General features: G+C 44.8%; 1 protein-coding gene across 1 annotated transcript in view; it reads right to left on the bottom strand.

Annotated features, from left to right (window-relative positions):
* Positions 1–21028, bottom strand: part of myo16 (myosin XVI) — a 654305-nt gene that overhangs the window by 474646 nt on the left and 158631 nt on the right. The window contains exons 5-6 of the mRNA XM_078544837.1: positions 9245–9369; positions 7537–7662 (exon numbers count right to left, since the gene is read on the bottom strand). Of these exons, the coding sequence (XP_078400963.1) occupies positions 7537–7662; positions 9245–9369 (251 nt within the window). The remainder of the gene's footprint in view (positions 1–7536; positions 7663–9244; positions 9370–21028) is intronic.

The following is a 21028-nucleotide window of genomic DNA, read 5'->3' as shown; positions in this document are numbered from 1 at the left end:
GTCCGGCCTCACAATCCCTGGACACATTACTGATGCCTGCACCTCGATGGTGCTGGTCATTGCTGCCAGAATGTAGTGGGCAGTTGTCACAGAGTTCTGTCATTCTCTCTGTGTGCTCTCAGCACCTTTAAGGTGGGGCTGGCCCCCATCTCGTCAGCATCAGTGACCAGTGACACTGTGCTCCTGAAGAGGCCAGGTGCTGAAGGCAGACAAAGGATCAGATGCTTTTAAAGTTTCAAGTGCAAGCGAGCTGCCCTCAGCCAGACAGGAGTCAGACATTTTCAGAGGCTATATGAAGATCTATGGAGTGTCCTCACAGCATGTTGTCATCATCCTCCTGCAATCGAGTGACTATTAGGGCCTCTGCTGCATCTCCATGACAGGAGCATTATCACAGAGGGTATGTGCGCTGCCATAAGCCAGACTGGAGTCAAACATTCATAGATGCAATGTGAGGATCTATGGTGTCTCCACACTGTGTGTCATCGTTCTCTATGAATCCAGTAGCTATGAGGGCCTCCTGAGTGCTCCTGCCTCATCTGGCCAGTGCGATGGCCTCATCGCCATCATTGTCGCCTTCGAGGACTTCCTCATCCTCATCCCTGTCGAAGTCCAGCTCCTCCATCTCCTCCTCAACCAGCTCCTCTACCCGTTGAGGCACAAGGTTGTAAAGGGCGTCGCAGGCAACGATGATGCTTGACACCCTCTGTTGACTGTATTGCCGGGCTCCACCAGACCAGTCCAGGCATCGGAACCTCATTTTCAGCATCCCGATGGTCTGCTTCATCAAGTTGTGAGTTGCAGCAAGAGCCTCATTATACGTTCACTTGGCTGCAGTCTGAGGCTGCCACACGGGTGTCATCAGCCACGGACTCTGCGGGTAGCCTTTGTCCCCAAGGAGCCAACTCTGCAGCTTCTGTGGACCCTGGAAGGCGTCAGGGATCTGAGACCTGCTAAGGATGTAGGAGTTGTGGACACTCCCTGGGAACCACACGCAGATCTGCAGGATGCATTTGTGGTGGTCGCACACCAGCTGAACATTCAGCAAGTGAAAGCCCTTGTGGTTGACACAGATGACCCGTTGTTGCGATGGAGATCTGAGCACCATGTGAGTGCAGTCGATGGCACCCTGCACCTGTGGGAAACCCAAGATCCGGACGAATTCCAGCGCTCTTCAATCCTGGCTTTCCTGGTCCCAGACGAAATGCACAAAGTTGTGTGCCTTCGTGAAGTTGGCATCCCTGACCTCATGGATACATTTGTGGGTGGAGGTTTCTGATATCCCACAGAGGTCACCTGTGGAGCCCTGAAAGAAGCCACTGGTGTAGAAATTGAGCGCCGCGGTCACTTTCACGGCCACTTGGAGTGGGTGCCCTTCATGTCCCTGTGGCGCCGAACCCTGCAACAGCTGGCAGATGTGACTGACCAGTTTCCTAGACATGGGCAGTCTTCAGCAACACTGGTTCTCAGTCATCTGCAGGAATGAAAGGTGGCGTCTATAGACCTTGGGTCTGGCTAGGCACTGAGTGCGATGGTTCACTGGCTCTTCAGCAGTGTGAGCAGGAACCCCAGCCGCCCCTACTTCCTCAGCATACTGCTCCTCCCTTTGCCCAGCCAGGTGCCTCCGTCGCTCTCTTCTCCCTCGTCTCTGCTTTTTGTACGTCATGAGGCCTACAGCTAGGTCACCAGGCTCCATGATCCTGATGTACTCCTCCTGCAGGATGAAAGATAGAGATGCATGGATTAGCTTGGGTATTCTAAGAACCTTTCTTGGTTAAGTCAGAAGGCTCCTTAACACACCCTGGAGAGAGCTGGCCACCACTTGGATGGCCAGAGTTTAGTGCACAGTACGGCTGCCCGAGACCCAACCCAACTCCGCTCCACTCCACCTGTCCAATTGGTGACAACTTTGCCCATTGGACTGCATGCTGTGCTCTCAGCTCAGGTGCAGGCATTCTCCTAACCCACACTGCAAGGCTGCACTGTCAGCTTGAACCATGGGGGAGACTGGTCCAAACCTGAATGATGACATTGTAAGGGGCTGTGAGAACCTCCACCAGTGACTGATCAATGGCGAGCATTAGGAAGGAGATTGCACAATGTGCCCAGTCATCCAACTGCTCTGTAGTCCACTAAAACACTCATTAGTTTGCAGTCAGTGCCCGAGGGATGAAAAGTTCAGGAGCATTTCGTGGCAATTTCGTGCCTCTGCGTTGCTTGTGTGGGCAGAAAAGCTAGACACCCGACTCCATGCATGTCAATGCGACTGTACCTGAATTGTCTCAGCTGCAGAGGAATGGTCACTTTATACAAGATTTCACTAATGCGTGTTCGCTTCCCTCCCCCCCACCACCGCACATCTTTGTGCACGACCATCAAACGCAGTGCAGCCCTTACCCCTGCAACTGGCTTCAACTGCAGTGCAGCCCTTGCACCCCCCACAAAACTTGCCTCGAACGCAGTGCAGCCCTTGCCCGCCATCCCCCCAAGGCACCTCAACCTCCAAGTCCAACAGGCGACCCTGGGAGCTCTACGCAACATTACTGTGCACTCACCTCCCAGTTCCCCTCAAAGTGCATGCCTTATATATGCTATTGCGAGCACATCATTGTGCAATCATGCTGACATGCTCGGATGATCCAGCATTGGCGGATGATTCTGGCAGGCTGGGCTTTTAATGATATGCAGATGTATTACAATGATGTTCCTGACATGCGGTAGTGGGAAGCGCAGCCCGTCATTGATGACCAGAGCGGATGATTGCAAACTGGTTTCACGACTTCATGAAATGATTTTTGGCCTTCTCATCATATTGTCCGCTGATGCCGCGAAACACACCCAAGGCCAGTGGGCACGGAAAATTCCACCCTTAGTCATCATTCATAATATTTCATTTGTGGTTGTGTCTGTTGGAATTCAATCATTTCCCAAGACATCACTACAGGAGTTCCTTATGGTAGTGTCCTAGGCCCAACCATCTTCATCAATGACCTTCCCTCCATCATAAGGTCAGAAGTGGGGATGTTCATTGATGATTGCACAATGTTCAGCACCATTCGCGGCTCCTCAGATACTGAAGCAGTCTGTGCCCATAAACAGCAAGGCCTGGACAACTACAGACTTGGGCTGATAAGTGGCAAGTAAGACTTATGCCACACAAGTGCCAGGCAATGACCATCTCCAACAAGAGAGGATCCAACAGTTTCCTCTTGACATTCAATGGCATTACCATTGCTGAGACTCCTATTATCAACATCCTGGGGGTTACCATTGACCAGAAGCTGAACTGAACTAGGTACATAATTACTGTAACTGCAAGAGCAGATCAGAGGCTGGGAATTCTGCAACGAATAACTCACCTTCTTACTCCCCAAACCCTGGCCATAGATACAAGTCAGGAGTGTGATGGAATACACTCCACTTGCCTGGATGAGTGCAGCTCCAACAACACTCAAGAAGCTCAACACCATCCAGGACAAAGCAGCTCGCTTGATTGGTACCTCATCCACCACCTTCATCATTCACTCCATCCACCACTGTTGCACAGTGGCAGCAGTATGTATTATTTGCAAGATAGCAACTCACCTAGGCTCCTGTGGCAGCACCTTCCAAACCCAACCTACAAACTCTACCACATAGAAGGCCAAAGGCAGCAGATGCATGGAAGCACCACCACCTGCAAGTTCACCTCCAAATCACACACCATCCTGACTTGGTGACCATCACCTGATCATCACTTATCGCTGTTCCTTCACTGTTGCTGGGTCAAAATCCTGGAACTAACTCCCTAACAGCACTTTGAGTATACATACACCACATGGACTGCAAAAGTTCAAGAGGGCGGCTCACCACCCTTCTTAAGAGCAATTTGGGATGCACAATAAATGCTGGCCTAGAAAGCAGCAGCCACATCCCGTGAAGGAATTTTAAAACATTTCTGCCACAGAATGTGTTTTATATCTACCTACCTGTGAAGTGCCTTGAGATTGTTTTTAATGCTAAGTTGACTATGTAAATGTAAATTGCCTTTATATTCATTCAAATGGCTTACCATCTTACCATCATATAGATTTTGCTTTGAAGTGCACCAAAATAGAACTTTGAAATAACTAATATGTCATTTAAGTCTACACAAATCATTAATTTTATTTTTCACACACAAGAAAATTTTATTTTCTCTGTAATGCTAGAAGCTTTTGACAAATCTCTGATTACACTTACCGCTGTGATGGATTATAGCCCCAACCATATCTTCACTCGCACAAACAGCGTGCACAGCAATCTACAAATTTTAATTTGTTCTCTCGTAATTCTCTCTTTTGGAGAAGAATGCCAACAGATCATTGAATTTCACAGAATATAATATAAAATTAGAGTCAAGTATTGTTATGAAATCAAACTAGGATGCTTTTGGAAGGAATTTTTGCTGTTATGTAGCTACCTGAATTATAACATTAAGAGTAACTAGCTTTCATTCTTTAAACATAAACACAATCTTTAAAGCCAGATAATAGAACAGCAATATGTGAATGGAATTGAGAGGTTCCCCCTGAAATTTCTATGGAGTTCACCCAATTTCTCACTGTAGCTTTGGGAGAAGAATCTATTGAAGACATTTCTCCAGAATTTCCACCAACCTTCATCGTTGGCTACACCAGGAGATTGGGAGGAAGCTGTCCACATTCTCTCTCCTCTTAGCTTTCTTTGGTGAAGTTTACTAGTCCCATTTGTGCTCAGGAAACCAGCATCTTGCAATACCCTAATGTTATTCATTCTTTCCCGAGCAAGAATGGGCACCAGCTCTAAGAAGCAGAACCATACAGTTCACAATATATATCAACGATTTGGATGTGGGGACCAAATGTAATATTTCCAAGTTCACAAATGATACGAAGCTAGGTGGGAATGTATGTTTTCAGAAAGATGTAAAGCGGCTATAGGAAGATTTAGACAGACTTAGTGAATGGACAAGAACATGGCAGATGTAATATAACGTGGAAAAATGTGACATTATCCACTTTGGTATAAGGAACTGATGTGAAGAGCATTTTCTAAACGGTAAGAGATTAGAAAGTATAGATGTACAAAGGGACCTTGACCATAAGTTACTGAAGGCTAACATGCAGGTGCAGCAAGCAATTAGGAAGGCTAATGGGATGCTAGCCTTTATCGCAAGAGGACTTGAGTACAGGAGTAGTGAAGCCTTGCTTCAATTGTATCAAAGCTTGGTTAGTCGGCATCTGGAGTACTATGTGCAGTTTTGGTCTCCTTATCTCAGAAAGGATATTGTTGCCATAGAGGGATGCAATGAAGGTTCACCAGACTTGTTCCGGGGATGGTGGGACTATCTTCTGAACAGGCATTGGGGAAACTGGGCCTGTATTCTCTAGAGTTTCGAAGAATGAGAGGTGATTTCATTGAAACCTACCAAAATACTTAAAGGAATAGACAAGGTAGATGCAGGTAAAATGTTTCCCCTTGTTGGGGAGCCTAGAACCAGGGGACCCAATTTCAAAATACGGGGGAAGCCACTTAGGACCGAGATGAGGAGAAATTTCTTTACTCAGAGGGTTGTGAATCTTTGGAATTCTCTACTCCAGAGGGCCATGGAAGTTCAGTTATTGAGTATGTTTAAGGTAGAGTATGATAAATTTCTGATTAACAATAACGTAAAGGGTTATGGGGATAGTGTGGGTAAAGGGCATTGAAGTGTTTGATCAGTCATGAGCATATTGAATGACAGAGCAGGCTCGATTGGCTGAATGGCCTTTGCCTGTTCCTACGTTCCTATGTTCAACTAAGAGTCATGCATGACTGTAACCTCCATAATATCAGATGTTTTAGGATACTTGGCACACATGCGATTAACATCTGGAAAAATTGGTGCTCAGACAGCAATTTTCTTTTAAATGTAGGCCCAAGAAAGACAATTTGCAGGGCTCTGCTGTCAATGACTGGTGTAATTTGGCCCTTGGACCATCAAATTATTGCTCCTCCTCTGTAGATACAACAGGAACAGATTTTCCTTTAATAAACAGAAAATGCTGGAGGAAAAAACTTAACAGATTAGGCAGCATCTGTATAGAGAGGGAAACAGTTAACATTTCAGGTCTGTGACCTTTCATCAGAACTGGGAAAAGTTAGACAGGTAATAGGTTCTGAGCTAGAACAAAGACAAGTGCAATGTCTATGATAGGGTGGACGACAGGAGAGACTGAATGATAGAAAAGTGATTCCCCCAGGGCCAAAGGGAATGATGATAGGGTAAGGAAAGAAACATAGAAATAAAAGCTGTGTCTAGAGCAGGTGTACTGCTAAATGACAATAAAACAAAACAAGAAAAGAAAAGAAAACACAATGGGCAACAGATTATAGTCTGAAATTGTTGACTCAATGATGAGTTTGGAAGACTGTAAACTGAATCAAATCAGCCTTCTACAAACAATGGTAGTGAGTGTTTGACAACAAAGACCTCCGGAAGTCAACAGAAGTCTTAGTGCACAGAGCAGCTGTTGTCACCACATACCTGTACTGCAGTGAGATCTGGATTGTGTATAACCGACACATAAGAGTGCTAAAGAAATTCCAACAGCAATGCCTCTGCCGCATCCTCTGGATTTGACAGGAGGAGGCTAGTGTCCTTCTTAAAGACAACCCCACAAGCATTCAGGCAAAAATCCTAGAAAATCAACTATGATGGACTGGACACTGTCCGGATGGCTGAACAGTGTCTCCCCTGCCACGTTCTGTTTTCCCAACTCTCAAATAGCCAGCGTTCCAGGGGAGGACGAAGAAAACACCACAAATATACTCTGAAGCTCTTCTTGAAGCGCAGCAGCATTGACATTAATGACTGGAAGGAGCTTGCTACCAGTCGTTCAAAAGGGCAAGGATTTGTTCATCAAGCTGCATCATACTTTGAGTCTAAACACCTTAATGATGAGGAAGAGTGATGTCCTTCATATCACAATTGATTCTTCAGGCACCTGGAATTCCCTCCGAAACCTTCTTGTCTTTCCACCTCCCTCTCCTCATTTAAGATGCTGCTAAAAACCTAGCTCTTTGACTGAGCGTTTGGTTAGCCTGTGCTTGGCTCAGTGTCAATTCTTAAATCTGACTGCATTCTTTTTAATGGCGGAACATTTTACTGCATCAAAGGCATTAGTTGTAGAATTAGCAATATACGTTCAAAAGGGACATGGTTATATACTTGAAAGGGAAACAACTATGAGGCTACAAGGAATCCGCAGGGGAGTTAGACTAAATGTATTTAAAATGGATGAACTTAAAACATTGTAGCTATGTAGCCAGCATATAACCATTTCCCTAAAATTCTTGTTCTGCAGAAACAAAAAGGTGAGATATTTTACTCATGATCATGAGACTGTGAACATTTACTTGCTTTCTGTAAGAATTATAACACTTACAACTTTTTCTCAATTGATGCAGGTAAAAGCAGTCACAAATTCCCATTAGAAAGTATTTGATATTTCTTGTGAAAGGGTGAAATAAGACAAAGTTAAGGCTTTTATTCACCTGCCCATATTTTGCAGCCAGGTGAAGTGGTGTCCAATAACAGTTATCAGGAACATCAGTGTCAGCTCTGTTCTCCAGGAGTAGGGTGGAGACATCTTTATAGCCACTAGCACATGCCATGTGTAGCTGCAACAGTAACAAATGAATACATTAACGAGCAAAATACGAAAACCAAATAGGCAACTATGAAGTCTTATATAAATGCAACATTTGGGCACATAATTATTGTGAGGAGAATGCCAAGGACTGGACTACAAAGGAAATAAATTGACTAAAATCAGATGTTCCTTGGAGAAAATGATATTTTACTTACAATTGCTTAAAGTTTACATTATCACGTGCATTTGTGTGCTCGTATATGATGGGAAACTACAGCACAAATGGAAGCATTGCTATGGGCATCTTTTAGTCACATAGATATTTTCAAAGCTATTGCCCATATAATCTGCAAGGTCAGCAATGCCTAAATGTGAAGGATTTTAGGCATCTCCTTCCAATGGAATGAATGATAAATCATTTCCTTTCAGTTAAATCATCTCAGAGCAGATTGTTAAAGTCAGGTAGCTGGTGACCAATACTTTGAATTTCAAGTTGTATTACTGCCTTAATTATAAAATATAACAATAACCTTAAACAATTTGAATTGAAAATGAAAAAAAAATCTTTGGTGCTATAAACCGCTTAAACTGTCCTGAGGTAGCCGCGTCATCACCAAGATCACTATCGCCCAATGCTGCTCCTACCTCAGCTTTGTTGCTGGAACCTTCATTCATACCTTTGTTAGCTCTAGACTTAATTATTTCAGCGCAAACTCTGCAGACCTCTACTTTCTACACATGATAAATTTGAGGTAATCCAAAACTCTACTGCCTGTACTAATTCACACCACTCCTGTTCTTCCATCACCCCTGTGCTCACTGACTTACTCCTGGCTAAGCAATGCCTTGATTTTAAAATTCACATCCTATTTTTCAAATCCCTCCGTCTCTCGCCCCTCCCTTTCTTTGTAATCTCCTCCAGTTTTGCAATCCCAAGATATATTTGTGCTTCTCTCATTCTGGACTCAAAATGTTTCGTAATTTGTTGCAGGCTTCTTAAGCATTGACTATCCCTCTAACATAAATCCCTCTGCCTCCCAAATTTGATGTCATTCACAAAATTAGGAATTGCGTATTACATTCCAAAGTCTAAATCAATAATATGAATTGCAAACAACAGTGGACACTCCAACAAATCAATCTGAAGTGGAGCTCCAAAGTTAACAAAATCCACAAATTGATTCAAGGGAGATTATTGAAGAAACGGATAAAATTTCAAACCCTTCTTCCTCATGCCACACACAAAAAATGTTAGCTTTAAAATAGCAGGGAAAGAGATTTCTTTTGAACAATGCACTATGCAGTATGATCTAATGGCATGTAGCATAATCCCAAAAAATGGTTAGACTTAATGAACTGTACATAGTTTTTGATACCTAGAACTTTCCCAGTTAGTCCCAAGGATAATGCAGACACCAGTGATGAACTGTGACATGAATAGGCTTATTTGGACAACTAGGTATCCACCAGATAGTACACCAAAGGTTTATATTTAAACAATACATGTATTAAAGTGTAGTCAATAATAGAACAACAAATGAAAATGTAAAAAGATCAGCCAAGTCTGGTGGACTGAACTGGGTCAAAGCAACTTGAAGATAAGATCTCACCAGTGTGACTCCTTCCTCATTCATTTGATTGACATTTCCACCAGCTGTCAAGAGATTCCTAACATCTGCCAGCATTTTTGAAGGACGTTGCAACTTCATCTGCCGTAAGGAATTTGCATCAACACCTGCAGTAACATTTGAATGAAACATGAATAAGTGGCATATTCTACAACACAATGACATGAATTGAGAAAAAAAAAGCTCCCTGTGATCTTACACTAAGACACAGATAGGTTTCAAGTGGATTACTAAACAATATTAATTTGCATTTATATAGCTCCTTCATCATAATCAAATATGACCAAGGTACTTTATAGGAGCTTTACGAAGCAAAATTTAACACTGAGTCACGTTAGAGGATAATAGGACAGATGAGCAAAAGCTTGATGAAAGAGATAACTTTTAAGTAGTAACATACAGTAGGAGTGAAAGGTAGAGAGGCAAAGAGGCTTGGGGAGGGTATTTAGAGCCTCAGCAGCTGAAGGCTCAGCCACTGATTGTAGAAAGAAGAAAATTGGTGACATCCCTGTTGCTTGCCATTTCAACACTCCACCCTGCTCTCATGCTGACATGTCCGTCCTTGGCTTGCTGCAATGTTCCAGTGAAGCTCAACGCAAACTGGAGGAACAGCACCTCATCTACCGACTAGGCACTTTACAGCCTTCTGGACTGAATATTGAGTTCAACAATTTTAGATCATGAACTCTCTCCTCCATCCCCACCCCCTTTCCGATTCCCACCCCCCACTACTTTTTTTCCAATAATTTATATAGATTTTTCTTTTCCCACCTATTTCCATTATTTTTAAATGTATTTCCATCCATTGTTTTATCTTTACCTTTTAGCCTTTTTTGATTCCTTCACCCCATCCCACCCCCACTAGGGCTATCTGTACCTTGCTTGTTCTGCTTTCTACCCTTAATTAGCACATTCCTTAGATAATATCACCACCTCCAACACCTCTTTGTCCTTTTGTCTGTGACATCTTTTGGTTATCTCCACCTATCACTGGCCCTCTATCCAGCTCTACTTGTCCCACCCACCCACCCCCCCCCCCCCCCTCCCACCACCCTCCTTTAAACCAGCTTATATTTCACCTCTCTTCTATTTTTACTTAGTTCTGTTGAAGGGTCATTCGGACTTGAAACGTTAACTGTGTTCCTCTCTGCAGATGCTGCCAGACCTGCTGGGTTTTTCCAGGTATTTTTGTTTTTGTTTTGGATTTCCAGCATTCGCAGTTTTTTGCTTTTATTATAGAAGAAAATTGGGGTTGTGCAGAGGGCCAGAATTGGAGGAATGCAGAAATCATGGAGGTTTATAGGGCTGGAGAAGGCTACAGAGATAGGGAGAGGGTTAGGGTATGGATGGTTTTAAAAATAAGGATGAAAATGTTAAAATTGAACCATTGTTGGACTGGGAACCAATGCAGGTTAGTGAGCACAGTGATGATAGGTGAACAGTACTTGATGTGAGTTAGGATGTGAGTTTTATTAGCAGATGAGATGAGGCAGGGGTAGAGTTCAGTGATTTTAGAGGTGGAAATAGACAATCTGCTGATGGGACAAATATGTGGTCAGAAGCTCATCTCACGGCCAAGTACAGCACCAAGGTTTCAAATGGTATGTTTCAGCTTCAGACAATAGCCAGGGAGTGGAGCAGAATTGGTAACTTGAACAGTTTGTGCCAGGGACTGTAAACAATAGCCAGGATTTTCCGCTCCCATTGGGGTGGGTGTCTTAGTGGGTGGGAATGGAAAATATCCAGAGATCACAAAAATCGGTTTCACGGCGTCATAAAATCAGTTTGCTATCGTCCACTCCACCCATCAATGGCGGGCTGCATTTCCAACCACTGCACGTAGGGAAGCTAAGTTCAATACATTAGAATCTCATTATAAGCCCTGCTCACTGGAATCATCCTCCCCAAGCTAGATCATGAGCTCACCCTGATATGTTTCACAATGGTACATAAGCGACGTGCACCTGGCGCCCTGCACTTAACTCCGGGCTTCGAGGTTCGCTTGCCTACCTTGCTTCAGGCAGCACTTGCGATCATCAGTGCCAGACTTCATAAGCAGCACCACATTGCTTTTAGAGGAGTTCATGGGCAAGTGGTAAGGCAGTGGTGGCTTTTCAATGGCTGCAGGGCTAGGGCTTGCTTGGGGAAGGGGGAGAAGTGGCCTCAGGCAAGGGGAGAGTCTGCAGGGTGAGGGCTGTATGGGGAAGTGTGTATCCAAGGGGTGTGTGGGGGCACATGTTGATCTGTGCAAGTAGCCTCAAGATGGTGAGGGCTGAGGAGGCAGGTTCCAGAGGAGTTGAGGCCAGATGGAGATGTGAGGGTGTGTGTGTGAGAATGGGTGGTGATGTCCCTTGAGCTGGCAGTGAGTGAGATGCCAGTGAATGTGTGATGGGCTTGTGAGTGTGTGAGCTTAGAGTGATGAGTTGGCTAACTTACCATGGCGGCATGGATGAGATCACTCATCCTCTTTCTGCACTGGATGGCCAACCTCTCCTGTGCAGCATTGGCACTTGACCACACTGACACCGTCTCCCAAGTCGGAGTGGTGAGATTGCTGGACCTCCTGCAGCCAGAGTGGGGATAGAGGGCATCATGGCGGGCCTCAAAAAGGCATTCCAGTAACGGGCCACTGAACTTTTCTTGGTTCTCAGGGCCATGTCTTCACTGGAGCAGTCTTGGGCTACAAGCATTGAGAACTGTGTGCATGACTGCAGTTTAGACATGGCACCCGGAGTGCAGAAACAGTGTGGAAATGTATGGCGGGCGATTCAGAGGCCGCCTGCCAGCAATACACCGTATTTCCTGTGGCTGCATAATTAATGAGGTGTGAAGCGGACGATATGGTGCAGAAACCCACCCTTGCAGCTGGCAGGAAAAATGTCACTTTTCATACACTTAGTGCATTTCAGGGAAAATTCCAGCCAAGGGCTTCAAAGAATGATTTGAAGTTGTGTCATTTCCTGGCCTCCATAATAGACAATAATATTTTGTCCACTGAACTTATCTATAATAATTTTGTCTCAGCCATTTTATTTTGGGATGTACATGGGAGTTCGAAGAGCAAATATGCAGGCAAATTCCTGAGTGCAAAAACAATTGGGCAGTAATAGTTGGAGGCTTCAACTACCCTAATATTAATTGAGGTACGAACAGTGTGAAGGGCACAGAGGGCACAAAATTCTTGAACTACATTCAAGAAAACTTTTTAAACCAGCATGTAACAAGCCCAATGAGAAGGGGCACAATTCTAGATTTACTCTTAGGAAATGAAGCTGGGCAAGCGGATGAAAAAGCAGTGGGAGACCATTTTGGAGGTAGTGACCATAATACAGTTAGATTTAGCATCATTATGAACAAGGAAAAGACAGAACGAGAGTAAACGTTCTAAATTGGGGAAGACAAATTCTACAAAGCCGAGAGATAAACTGGCAAAAGTGGACTGGATACAGCTACTAGAAGGGGAAACAGTGCCAAATCAGTGGGAGGTATTCGAAAGTGAGATTTTATGGGCATAGTGTAGACTTTCCACAAAGAAAAAGGTGATACTGTCAAATCTAGAGCCCCCGGTTTTCCAGAAGCATATAGGGTAAGATAAAGCAAAAAAGCTTAATACTGCAGAAAGCCAAGAGGAGTATAGAAAATTTGGAGGTGAAGTAAAAAAGGAAATTATGAAAACAAAGAGAGGAGACAAAAAATGTTGGCAGTTAAAATCAAAGAAAACCCAAAGATGTTTTACCAGTTCATTAAATGCAAAAAAATAGCTAAAGAAAGGGTAGGGCCTATCAGAGATGTATATGGTAACTTAAGGGTTGATGCTGAAGATATGGTCAGGATTCTCAATGAGTAATTTGTCTCAGTCTTCACTAAGGAGAGGGATGATGCAGGCATTCTAATTAAAGAGGAAGAATATGAAATGTTAGATACAATAGGCATAATAAGAGAGGAAGTGCTGGAGGGGCTGGCATCTTTGAAGGTGCATAAATTACCAGAGCCGGATGGATTGAATCCCAGGCTGTTAAAGGAAGCCAGGAAGAAAATAGCAGATGCTCTGAGGAGCATTTTCCAATCCTCACTAGGCACAGGCTAGAGGATCCCAGAGGATTGGAGGTCCAATAACATTGTACCATTATTTAAAAAGGGTGCGAGGGATAGGCCATGAAATTATAGGCTGGACAGTCTGACTTTGGTGGTGAGCAAGTTATCGGAATCAATTCTGAGACACAGGATAAATTGTCACTTAGAAAGGCACGGATTGATCAGGGATAGTCAGCATGGTTTTGTTAGGGGAGGATCATGTCTTACTAACTTAATCAAAATTTTTGAGTAAGTAACAAGGAGGATTGATGAGGGTAGTGCAGTGGATGTTGTCTACATGGATTTTAGTAAGGCAGTTGACAAGGTTCCACATGGCAGACTGGTCAGAAAAGTGAGATCCCATGGGATACAGGGGAAGGTGGCGAGTTAGATCCAAAATTAACTCAATGACAGGAAACAAAGGATAATGGCCGGTGGATGTTTTTCTGAGTGGAAAGCGGTTTCCATTGATGTTCCATAGAGCTCAGTTTTGGGGCCCTTGCTGTTTGTCATATATATTAAAGATTTGGGCTTAAATGTGGAAGGCACAATAGGGAAATTTGCAGATGACACAAAAATTGGCCAGGTAGTTGACAGTGAAGAAGATAGCTGTTGTCTCCAGAATGATATCAATCATTTGGTTGAGTGAGCGGAAAAGTGGCAAATGGAATTCAAGCCAGAGAAGTGTGAGGTAATGCATTTGGGGAGGGCAAACAAAGTAAGGGAATACTCAGTGAATGGGAGGATATTGAGAGGGGTTGAGGAAGTGAAAGACCTTGGAGTGCATGTCCACATGTCCCTGAAGGTGGTAGGACAGGTGGATAAGGTGGTAAAGAAAACATATGGAATGTTTTCCTTTATTGGACGAGGTATTGAACACAAAAGCAGGGATGTAATGCTAGAACTGTATAAAACTCTGGTTGGGCCACAGCTGGAATTTTGTGTACAGTTCTAGTCACCACATTACAGGAAGGACATAATTTCTCTGGAGAGAGTACAGAGGAGATTTATAAGAATGTTGCCAGGGCTTGAAAGCTGCAGCTATGAAAAAAGAATGGATAGGCTGGGGTCGTTTTCCTCAGAACAGAGGAGGCTGTGGGGTAACCTAATTGAGGTGTACAACATTATGAGGAGCCTAGATATGATAGACAGGAAAGACCTGAGGGGTTAATTACTGGGGGCATAGTTTTAAGGTTATCGATTGAAAGATTAAAGGGGATATGAGGAAAAACTTTTTCATCCACAGGGTGGGTGTCTGGAATTCACTGCCTAAGTTGGTGGTAGAGGCTGAAATGTTCAACTCACTTCAAAGGTACCTGGATATGCACCTGAAGTGCTGTAACCTGGAACACTATGGACCAGATGCTGAAAAGTGGGATTAAAAATGAGCAGCTAACCTCTTTTTTCTCTTTTTATAGCTGGCACAGACACAATGAGCTGAATGGTATCTTTCTACACCATAACTTTTCTATGGTTCTATGTCTCCTGCAAAACTGTCATACAGATTCCAGATTAATCTGCCATAGACATTGGGAGGCTTTGATCTTGATCTTCTCAATCATAAGAAATATACATTGATTTCTAACAGTTTAACTTGGCGCAGTGCCTCTCTTGTTGGCCAGGGGTGAAGTAACAGTAAGTTGGGTTTTGGAGTGGAATTGTGGGAGCTGTGGTGGGCGGATGCACTTAATTTGGCAGGAGGCAAAAAAATCTGTTTCCTGATGGCCTGATGGGATAACCTGTGTGAGTTTTGATCTCTCGACTTTGTGAAGAAGGATTTTTAAAAAATATTTGGAATATGGTGGTATTCTGTAAAGAAGGCTGTGTATGTGTTTGTCCATGATTAATTAAACAGGGTCGGTGGGGGGGGGGGGGGGGGGGGGGGGCGTGGTTAGTGAAGACAGCTTGCCTGTGGGAACTGAGAGATGAAAGGTAAAGGAGTTAGGTTCATGCATTTGTAATGAGAGGTTGGTGAGGTTCGATTTACAAGTAAATAGGTTGGGTAAAATTTGCATTTTGAGATAAGTAGGGACTTGACTTTTCAGCTGTTGAATTTCAAATGGGAGTTTAGAAGTGATAAGGGACTTTTACAACTTACAAAGGTTTCATAAGTAAACAAGGGAAGGTTAAATCATTTTATCTGACCTGAAAGTGGAGGCATTAGGAAAACATGAAAGATTTTTATATTTTCAAAAAGTTGAGTTCAAAGAGGTGCCGAGGACAATGGAATCAAAGGTGAAAGGAAAAAGGATATTTAAGGAAAAATGTTGAGTTGAGTTGTGTGGCAGCGTGGGAAAGGTGTCTTGAGAACAGATCTGTGCCGGGAGAAGGTGTGAAAGTTGCGAATTTGAAGCAGCCATTGAGTTTTCAGAAAGCAGTCTGTTTCTGAACCTTTATTTTGGATTTCCACAGCAGAAGGGAAGAGCGTGAGAAATCATGTGGTATACATTTGCTAACGTAACAGCAGTTTGCCCTGGGGTAATATTATTGCATTTTTATAGTTAAAATCTATAAAGAAGCTGTTGCCAAGTAATTTACTTGTGTGTTCTGACCAAGTTGTCTTTTTTGAGGGAATATTTTATAAGACTGTTTTAACTGTGTAACTCTAATCGTGTGTGCTTATGTTTTTTTTCCTTCCTGTTAATATTTTAATTTTAAAATCCTAAAAGTGTTAATGGGAATCTATGCTTCTGGGATCAGTAGTTCTTTCCTTTGTTTTCAAAATTAAAAAAAACAGGTTAGGATCAGTAAGACAAGTTTCACTCTGGGCTTTGGCTTGCTCAGCGAATAACATCGGTTTTGGTCGTAACAACTTTCAAGGCAGGTTAAAGGCGGGTCAAGCTTCCCAAAGAACAGTCTCGGGAAGCCCTTTTGCATCAATTAACATCTCATGCATGTTCACTAAAAAGCCATCTCACCAGAATTAAGTTCTTCCTCCAAATTAAGTTCCCTACCAGTGAAAATTTAGAACGTTCTGTTTATGACTGTATATAAGTGGTGTGCAGCTGGCAAGCTTCATCTCTTCCACGACTTTGAGGTCAATAGATGTTTCTTTTTCCTTCTTGGAGACCTCAAGTGCCGTCAGAAAACACTGTACCAAGGCTGGACCAGGGAGGCAGGTAAAGGCTGGAAGGGTGGATGGTGGTAGGGAGGAAGGGTGGAGCGAAGGCTGGATGGTGGGGGGCAGGCTTACTGAGGAAGGATGGGGAAAATGTCCTGGGAAGAAGGAGGGGGGTTGGCGCGAGTGTCTTAGAGCACAGAGTTGGTAGTGTTAGCGGTGGGGTCCTGGGGGGAGAAATCAGGATACTGGTGATAAGAGGGAACAGTCACATTTGGGGGGTCAGAGGCAGGTGGTGTAGTGGGATGCGGTAGGGTAGCAGGTCTAGTGTGAGAGTCTGATAGGTGAAGGTTTCATCGGTGGGGAGGTCAGGCAGGAGGACAAGACAGGGGGATAACGGGAGGCGGCAGGGTCAGGGTGGGCATGGGGACGGTAACAGTTGTCGGCTCTGAGGGGAGGAAAGGGTCCAGGGTAACAGGGGAATGTTTAAGGGTGAGGGGAGAGGAAGAGTGATATTGGGTGGGTCTATGGTGATGGGGAGGAAGTTAGTGGGTAACGGGGGAGGGTAGAAGGTGTTGGAGTGAGTTTGAAAGGTGACATGCACCACTTTTCCAATCTGACCATGACCATGCAGTTGGCGTAGTCACTGACATCCCTGGGATGATGCTCTATTTGGGTGGGTGGAGTTCAAGGTCAGCACAAATGGCTGACTAAATTGACACCCTAACAATTATGAGGCAACTGAATGTCAAAGATGCTCAGTTGTGTTCTCCTCTCTATAGTGAAGCCTGCATTGCATAAGGTTTATTCCCAACTCATGGGCCTCATAACATCAAGATCTCAGCAAGGTGTGAAGCTGCTGTTCATTCTGTGCCATTTGCCATTGGCTGTAGTCAGAGGCATGGATGAAGTGAGGGAGGGAGATGGAATGCCTCCAAGGGGCACGGCTAGTGGAGGACAGCCAACTCATGACTCCAAATCTCCACCCTCCCGGGTGAATGGTCATGGCTGACAAGGGCTCATGCAGTTAGTCTTTCTATGCTGCCAAGGTAATGGTCTCTCTATAGTGTCTCGAGGGTGTTGTAAGGTGTTAGGCATAGTTCAGCAGGTCTTATTAAGGTATTTGTAGTCTTAGGTAGTTCAACAGTAAGTATTCATTAACTACTAGAAACCATATACATAAGCTCTTTGACCTGAGCCGCTTGATCTGTTGCAGTTATGTGATGAAGCTACTTTACGGTGTTGTTTTGTAGGGAGTTCAAGGATTTTGACCTAACCACAATGAAGGAATCGTGATAGGTTTAGCAATCAGAATGGTGAGTGACTTGGAGGAGAACTTGCAGACAGTGGTGATTCCCATGTGCTTGCTGCCATTGTCCTTCTAGTAAAGGCCCAAGCTAGGAGTTGTCTCCATGCTTTCCTCCACACATGTCTTTGTCCAACACTACACTGACTGCTAGGTGCGGGTACTGTGTTCTCTTACATCGCTGTGTGGTCGATACTGTACTCAATCTCGCATTAACCTTTTATGTGCCAGATCTTTATACTATAAAGGGTAGTGGAGACAAGCAGAAAAGTGTCTAAGTGAGGCTTCTTGCACCATGGCTCTTATCACCTTTGTCAAATGTCTCCATATGTATTCATGTATAAATGGGAGGTACACCTATCCCTGGTCTTCCAGGATGTCCTTCACCTGGGAGGGGTGGGGTGGGGATGCCATGTCTAGACAGAGGTCAGGCAAAGAGCTTAGTACTCGTCTGCTGGTTTTAAGGTGGCGGGAAACCTGTAAAAGATATGCTCGCGTAATGTATCACTTCAATTTGTACACATATCCATGGAGGGGCCAATGATGCTGGCCACAGGCAACCCTGCCTTGGTAATGACTCTCATCCAGATGAGAAGGAAGGCCTGTCGACAGTTGGCACAGGCCAGGAGAAGCAAAGGCCTGAATAACAAGATGCAGCTGGGCCTCTAGAAGGTCAAGAGGCTGATGAACATGAACCACTGCAACAGCGAGCATTGGCCCGACCATGGCTATATCGACGGTGATGCTCTTATCTAGAGATGAGTGAAAGGCATTGCCGGAGGTGCCCTCGTGTGTCCTGGGATGTGGTTGCTCACATCTGCCAGATTCTCCAGTACGATCTGTGGCTGAAGGACTCTGGAGGAGTAGTGTGGAGCTCCTGGCCTGCAGTGAGTGAATGTCTATCTGGATGCCATTTAAATATGGTGCCAGGTTCTTTGACCCCATGTGTTAATGGCGGAGCAGGCACTTTTTGTATGCCCCATGACGAAATTTGCCAAGCTCCTCCTGGATGCCTAATTAATGAGCTCAAAAGTGGAAGATCACGCATGTTCAACTGCCCTGCCACGCAGCAGGAATCATACCAATTATCCCACCCATTACCAAATTTAGTCTCCACAATGGAAAATCCTGTCCATGGTGAAGCTAGCAGTTCACACCATCATCATCATCAGTGGTCAACTAACCTCAGAGTTCGTAATTCGAAATTCATTCGGACTCTCCAGTCACTCTTCCATTGACTTATTCTATATGGCAGTTGTATCACGACTTGTAGGTTGTGGATCAGTTCAAGGATTAGCTCAGCCATCTTTTGATGTTGTTTTCTATATTGAGGGGCTCACTCCCCTCTTCCAAAGTTCTTTGACCTGAGCCGCTTGATCTGTTGCAGTTATGTGATGAAGCTACTTTACGGTGTTGTTTTGTAGGGAGTTCAAGGATTTTGACCCAACCACAATGAAGGAATCGTGATAGATTTAGCAATCAGAATGGTGTGAGACTTGGAGGAGAACTTGCAGGCAGTAGTGATCCCATGTGCTTGCTGCCATTGTCCTTCTAGTTGGTAGAGATCGCAGGTTGGAAGATACTGTCTAAAAAGCCTTGGCAAGTTGCTGCCATGCACCTTGTAAATAGTATGCACTGCTGCCATTGTGCACCAGTTATGGAGGGAGTGAATATTTAAGGTGGTGGATGGACTGTCAATCAAGCAGCCTGCTTTATCTTAAATGGAGTCAAGCTTCTTGAGGATTGCTGGAGCTGCATATATCCAGGCAAATGGAGAGTATTCCAGGGAGTATTCCATCACACTCCTGACATGCGCTTTGTAGATGATGGAAAGGCTTTGAGGAGTCAGGAGGTGAGTTACTCACCACAGAATTCTTCTGATTTCCTATAATAGTTACAGTATTGATATGGATTATCTAATTAGGCTTCTGGTCAATGGTGACACACCAGAATGTTGGTGGTACATTTTGTGATGGTAATGTCATTAAATGGCAAGAGCAAGTGGTGAGATTCTTCCTTGTCGGAGATGGTCATTTCCTGGCACTTGTGTGAAGTGAATGCTATTTGCCACTTTTCAATCCAAGCCTGAATGTTGTTCAGGTGTTGCTCTGTGGCCCCTTGCGCAATTCTCCAACTTGTGCTCCCATCAAAAAACTGCTCTGGAGTTCCAGGGATTAGAAACTGATCTTCCACAAATTGCTGAAAACAACTTGGAAGAAAAATTACTGCTGTTTTCAATTTACATAGGCCAAAATTTTCCGTTTGGCAAAGCAGGTGCTGTCGTGGGCGGGCACGGACCCGATCGGTGCCCGCAATCGGGCCACGCCGCCATTTTGCACAGCTGGGCCAATTAAGGCCCGCCCAGCACATTTCCAACTCCTGTGGAGAGCAGGAGTGTGAGGTTTGCGGCGGGCGTGCACAGACCACCATGTCTAACAGACCTGGCAGCCTGTTTAAAAGAAGGCCTGGCAGCCTCTTGTAGGCTGTTCGCTATGGCCAGATGCAGGTTGTACTGCAGGGGGTCTGCTCAGCAGGTCAATGTGGAGGGAAGGGAAGGGCAGAGGAGCAGGGCAGGCTGCAGGGTAGGCCAGCGGGGGGGCCAATGTGCCCCATGCTTTTCTGATGACTGCCTTGCTGCCCTTCTCGATGAGGTGGCAGCACGGCGGGAGGTGCTGGTTCCCCAGGATGGGAGGTGAAGGCCCCCCCCACATGATGAAGCATGCCTGGGAGGAGGTGCCGGAGGTGGTGAGCTCCTGAGATGTGGTGCAGCGCACCTGGATCCAGTGCCGTAAGCGCTTCAACGATTTGTTGCACTCTGGAAGGATGAGTACCATGTTGGCATTGGGCATTTAACCCAGCAGGTAGCTTTAGCCTTTGAGGTCCCCCCCCGCCCAAGTCTTACTGTCGTGACTGCATTGAATCATGTTGGGCATTTCTCATACGCTGCTTGGGCAAGCAGCTAGTGACCATTTCCTACATCAGCCTCAGTGGTTCATGAGGAGATGTGTTCTCCCCCGCACCATGTGTTGCTCTTAGTCGCACATGACTAGTCTTGGGGCAAGCTGCAGGAGATGCAGCTAGGTGCATACTCAGAACTCCAACACATGTCCTATTCACGGTGATGAGATTGTGGAAGGGGAGCCTCAAGGCCTTGTGGCCAAGAGCCATCTGCTGCCCTTGATGCTGCATCTAGTTGCACCTCCTTGCCATGGAAGCTAAGACCATGTGTTTCTTAATGTGATGGATGCAGAATGTGTCCAAGGTGGCCATTGGGGGGAGGTTGGGAGCAGTCATACTATATTTTTGTGACTGATCAGCAATATTGTGG

This window comes from Cetorhinus maximus, chromosome 7, assembly GCF_964194155.1.
Source record: "Cetorhinus maximus chromosome 7, sCetMax3.hap1.1, whole genome shotgun sequence".
NCBI lineage: Eukaryota > Metazoa > Chordata > Chondrichthyes > Lamniformes > Cetorhinidae > Cetorhinus > Cetorhinus maximus.
This window is presented reverse-complemented; position numbering and strand designations above follow the sequence as displayed.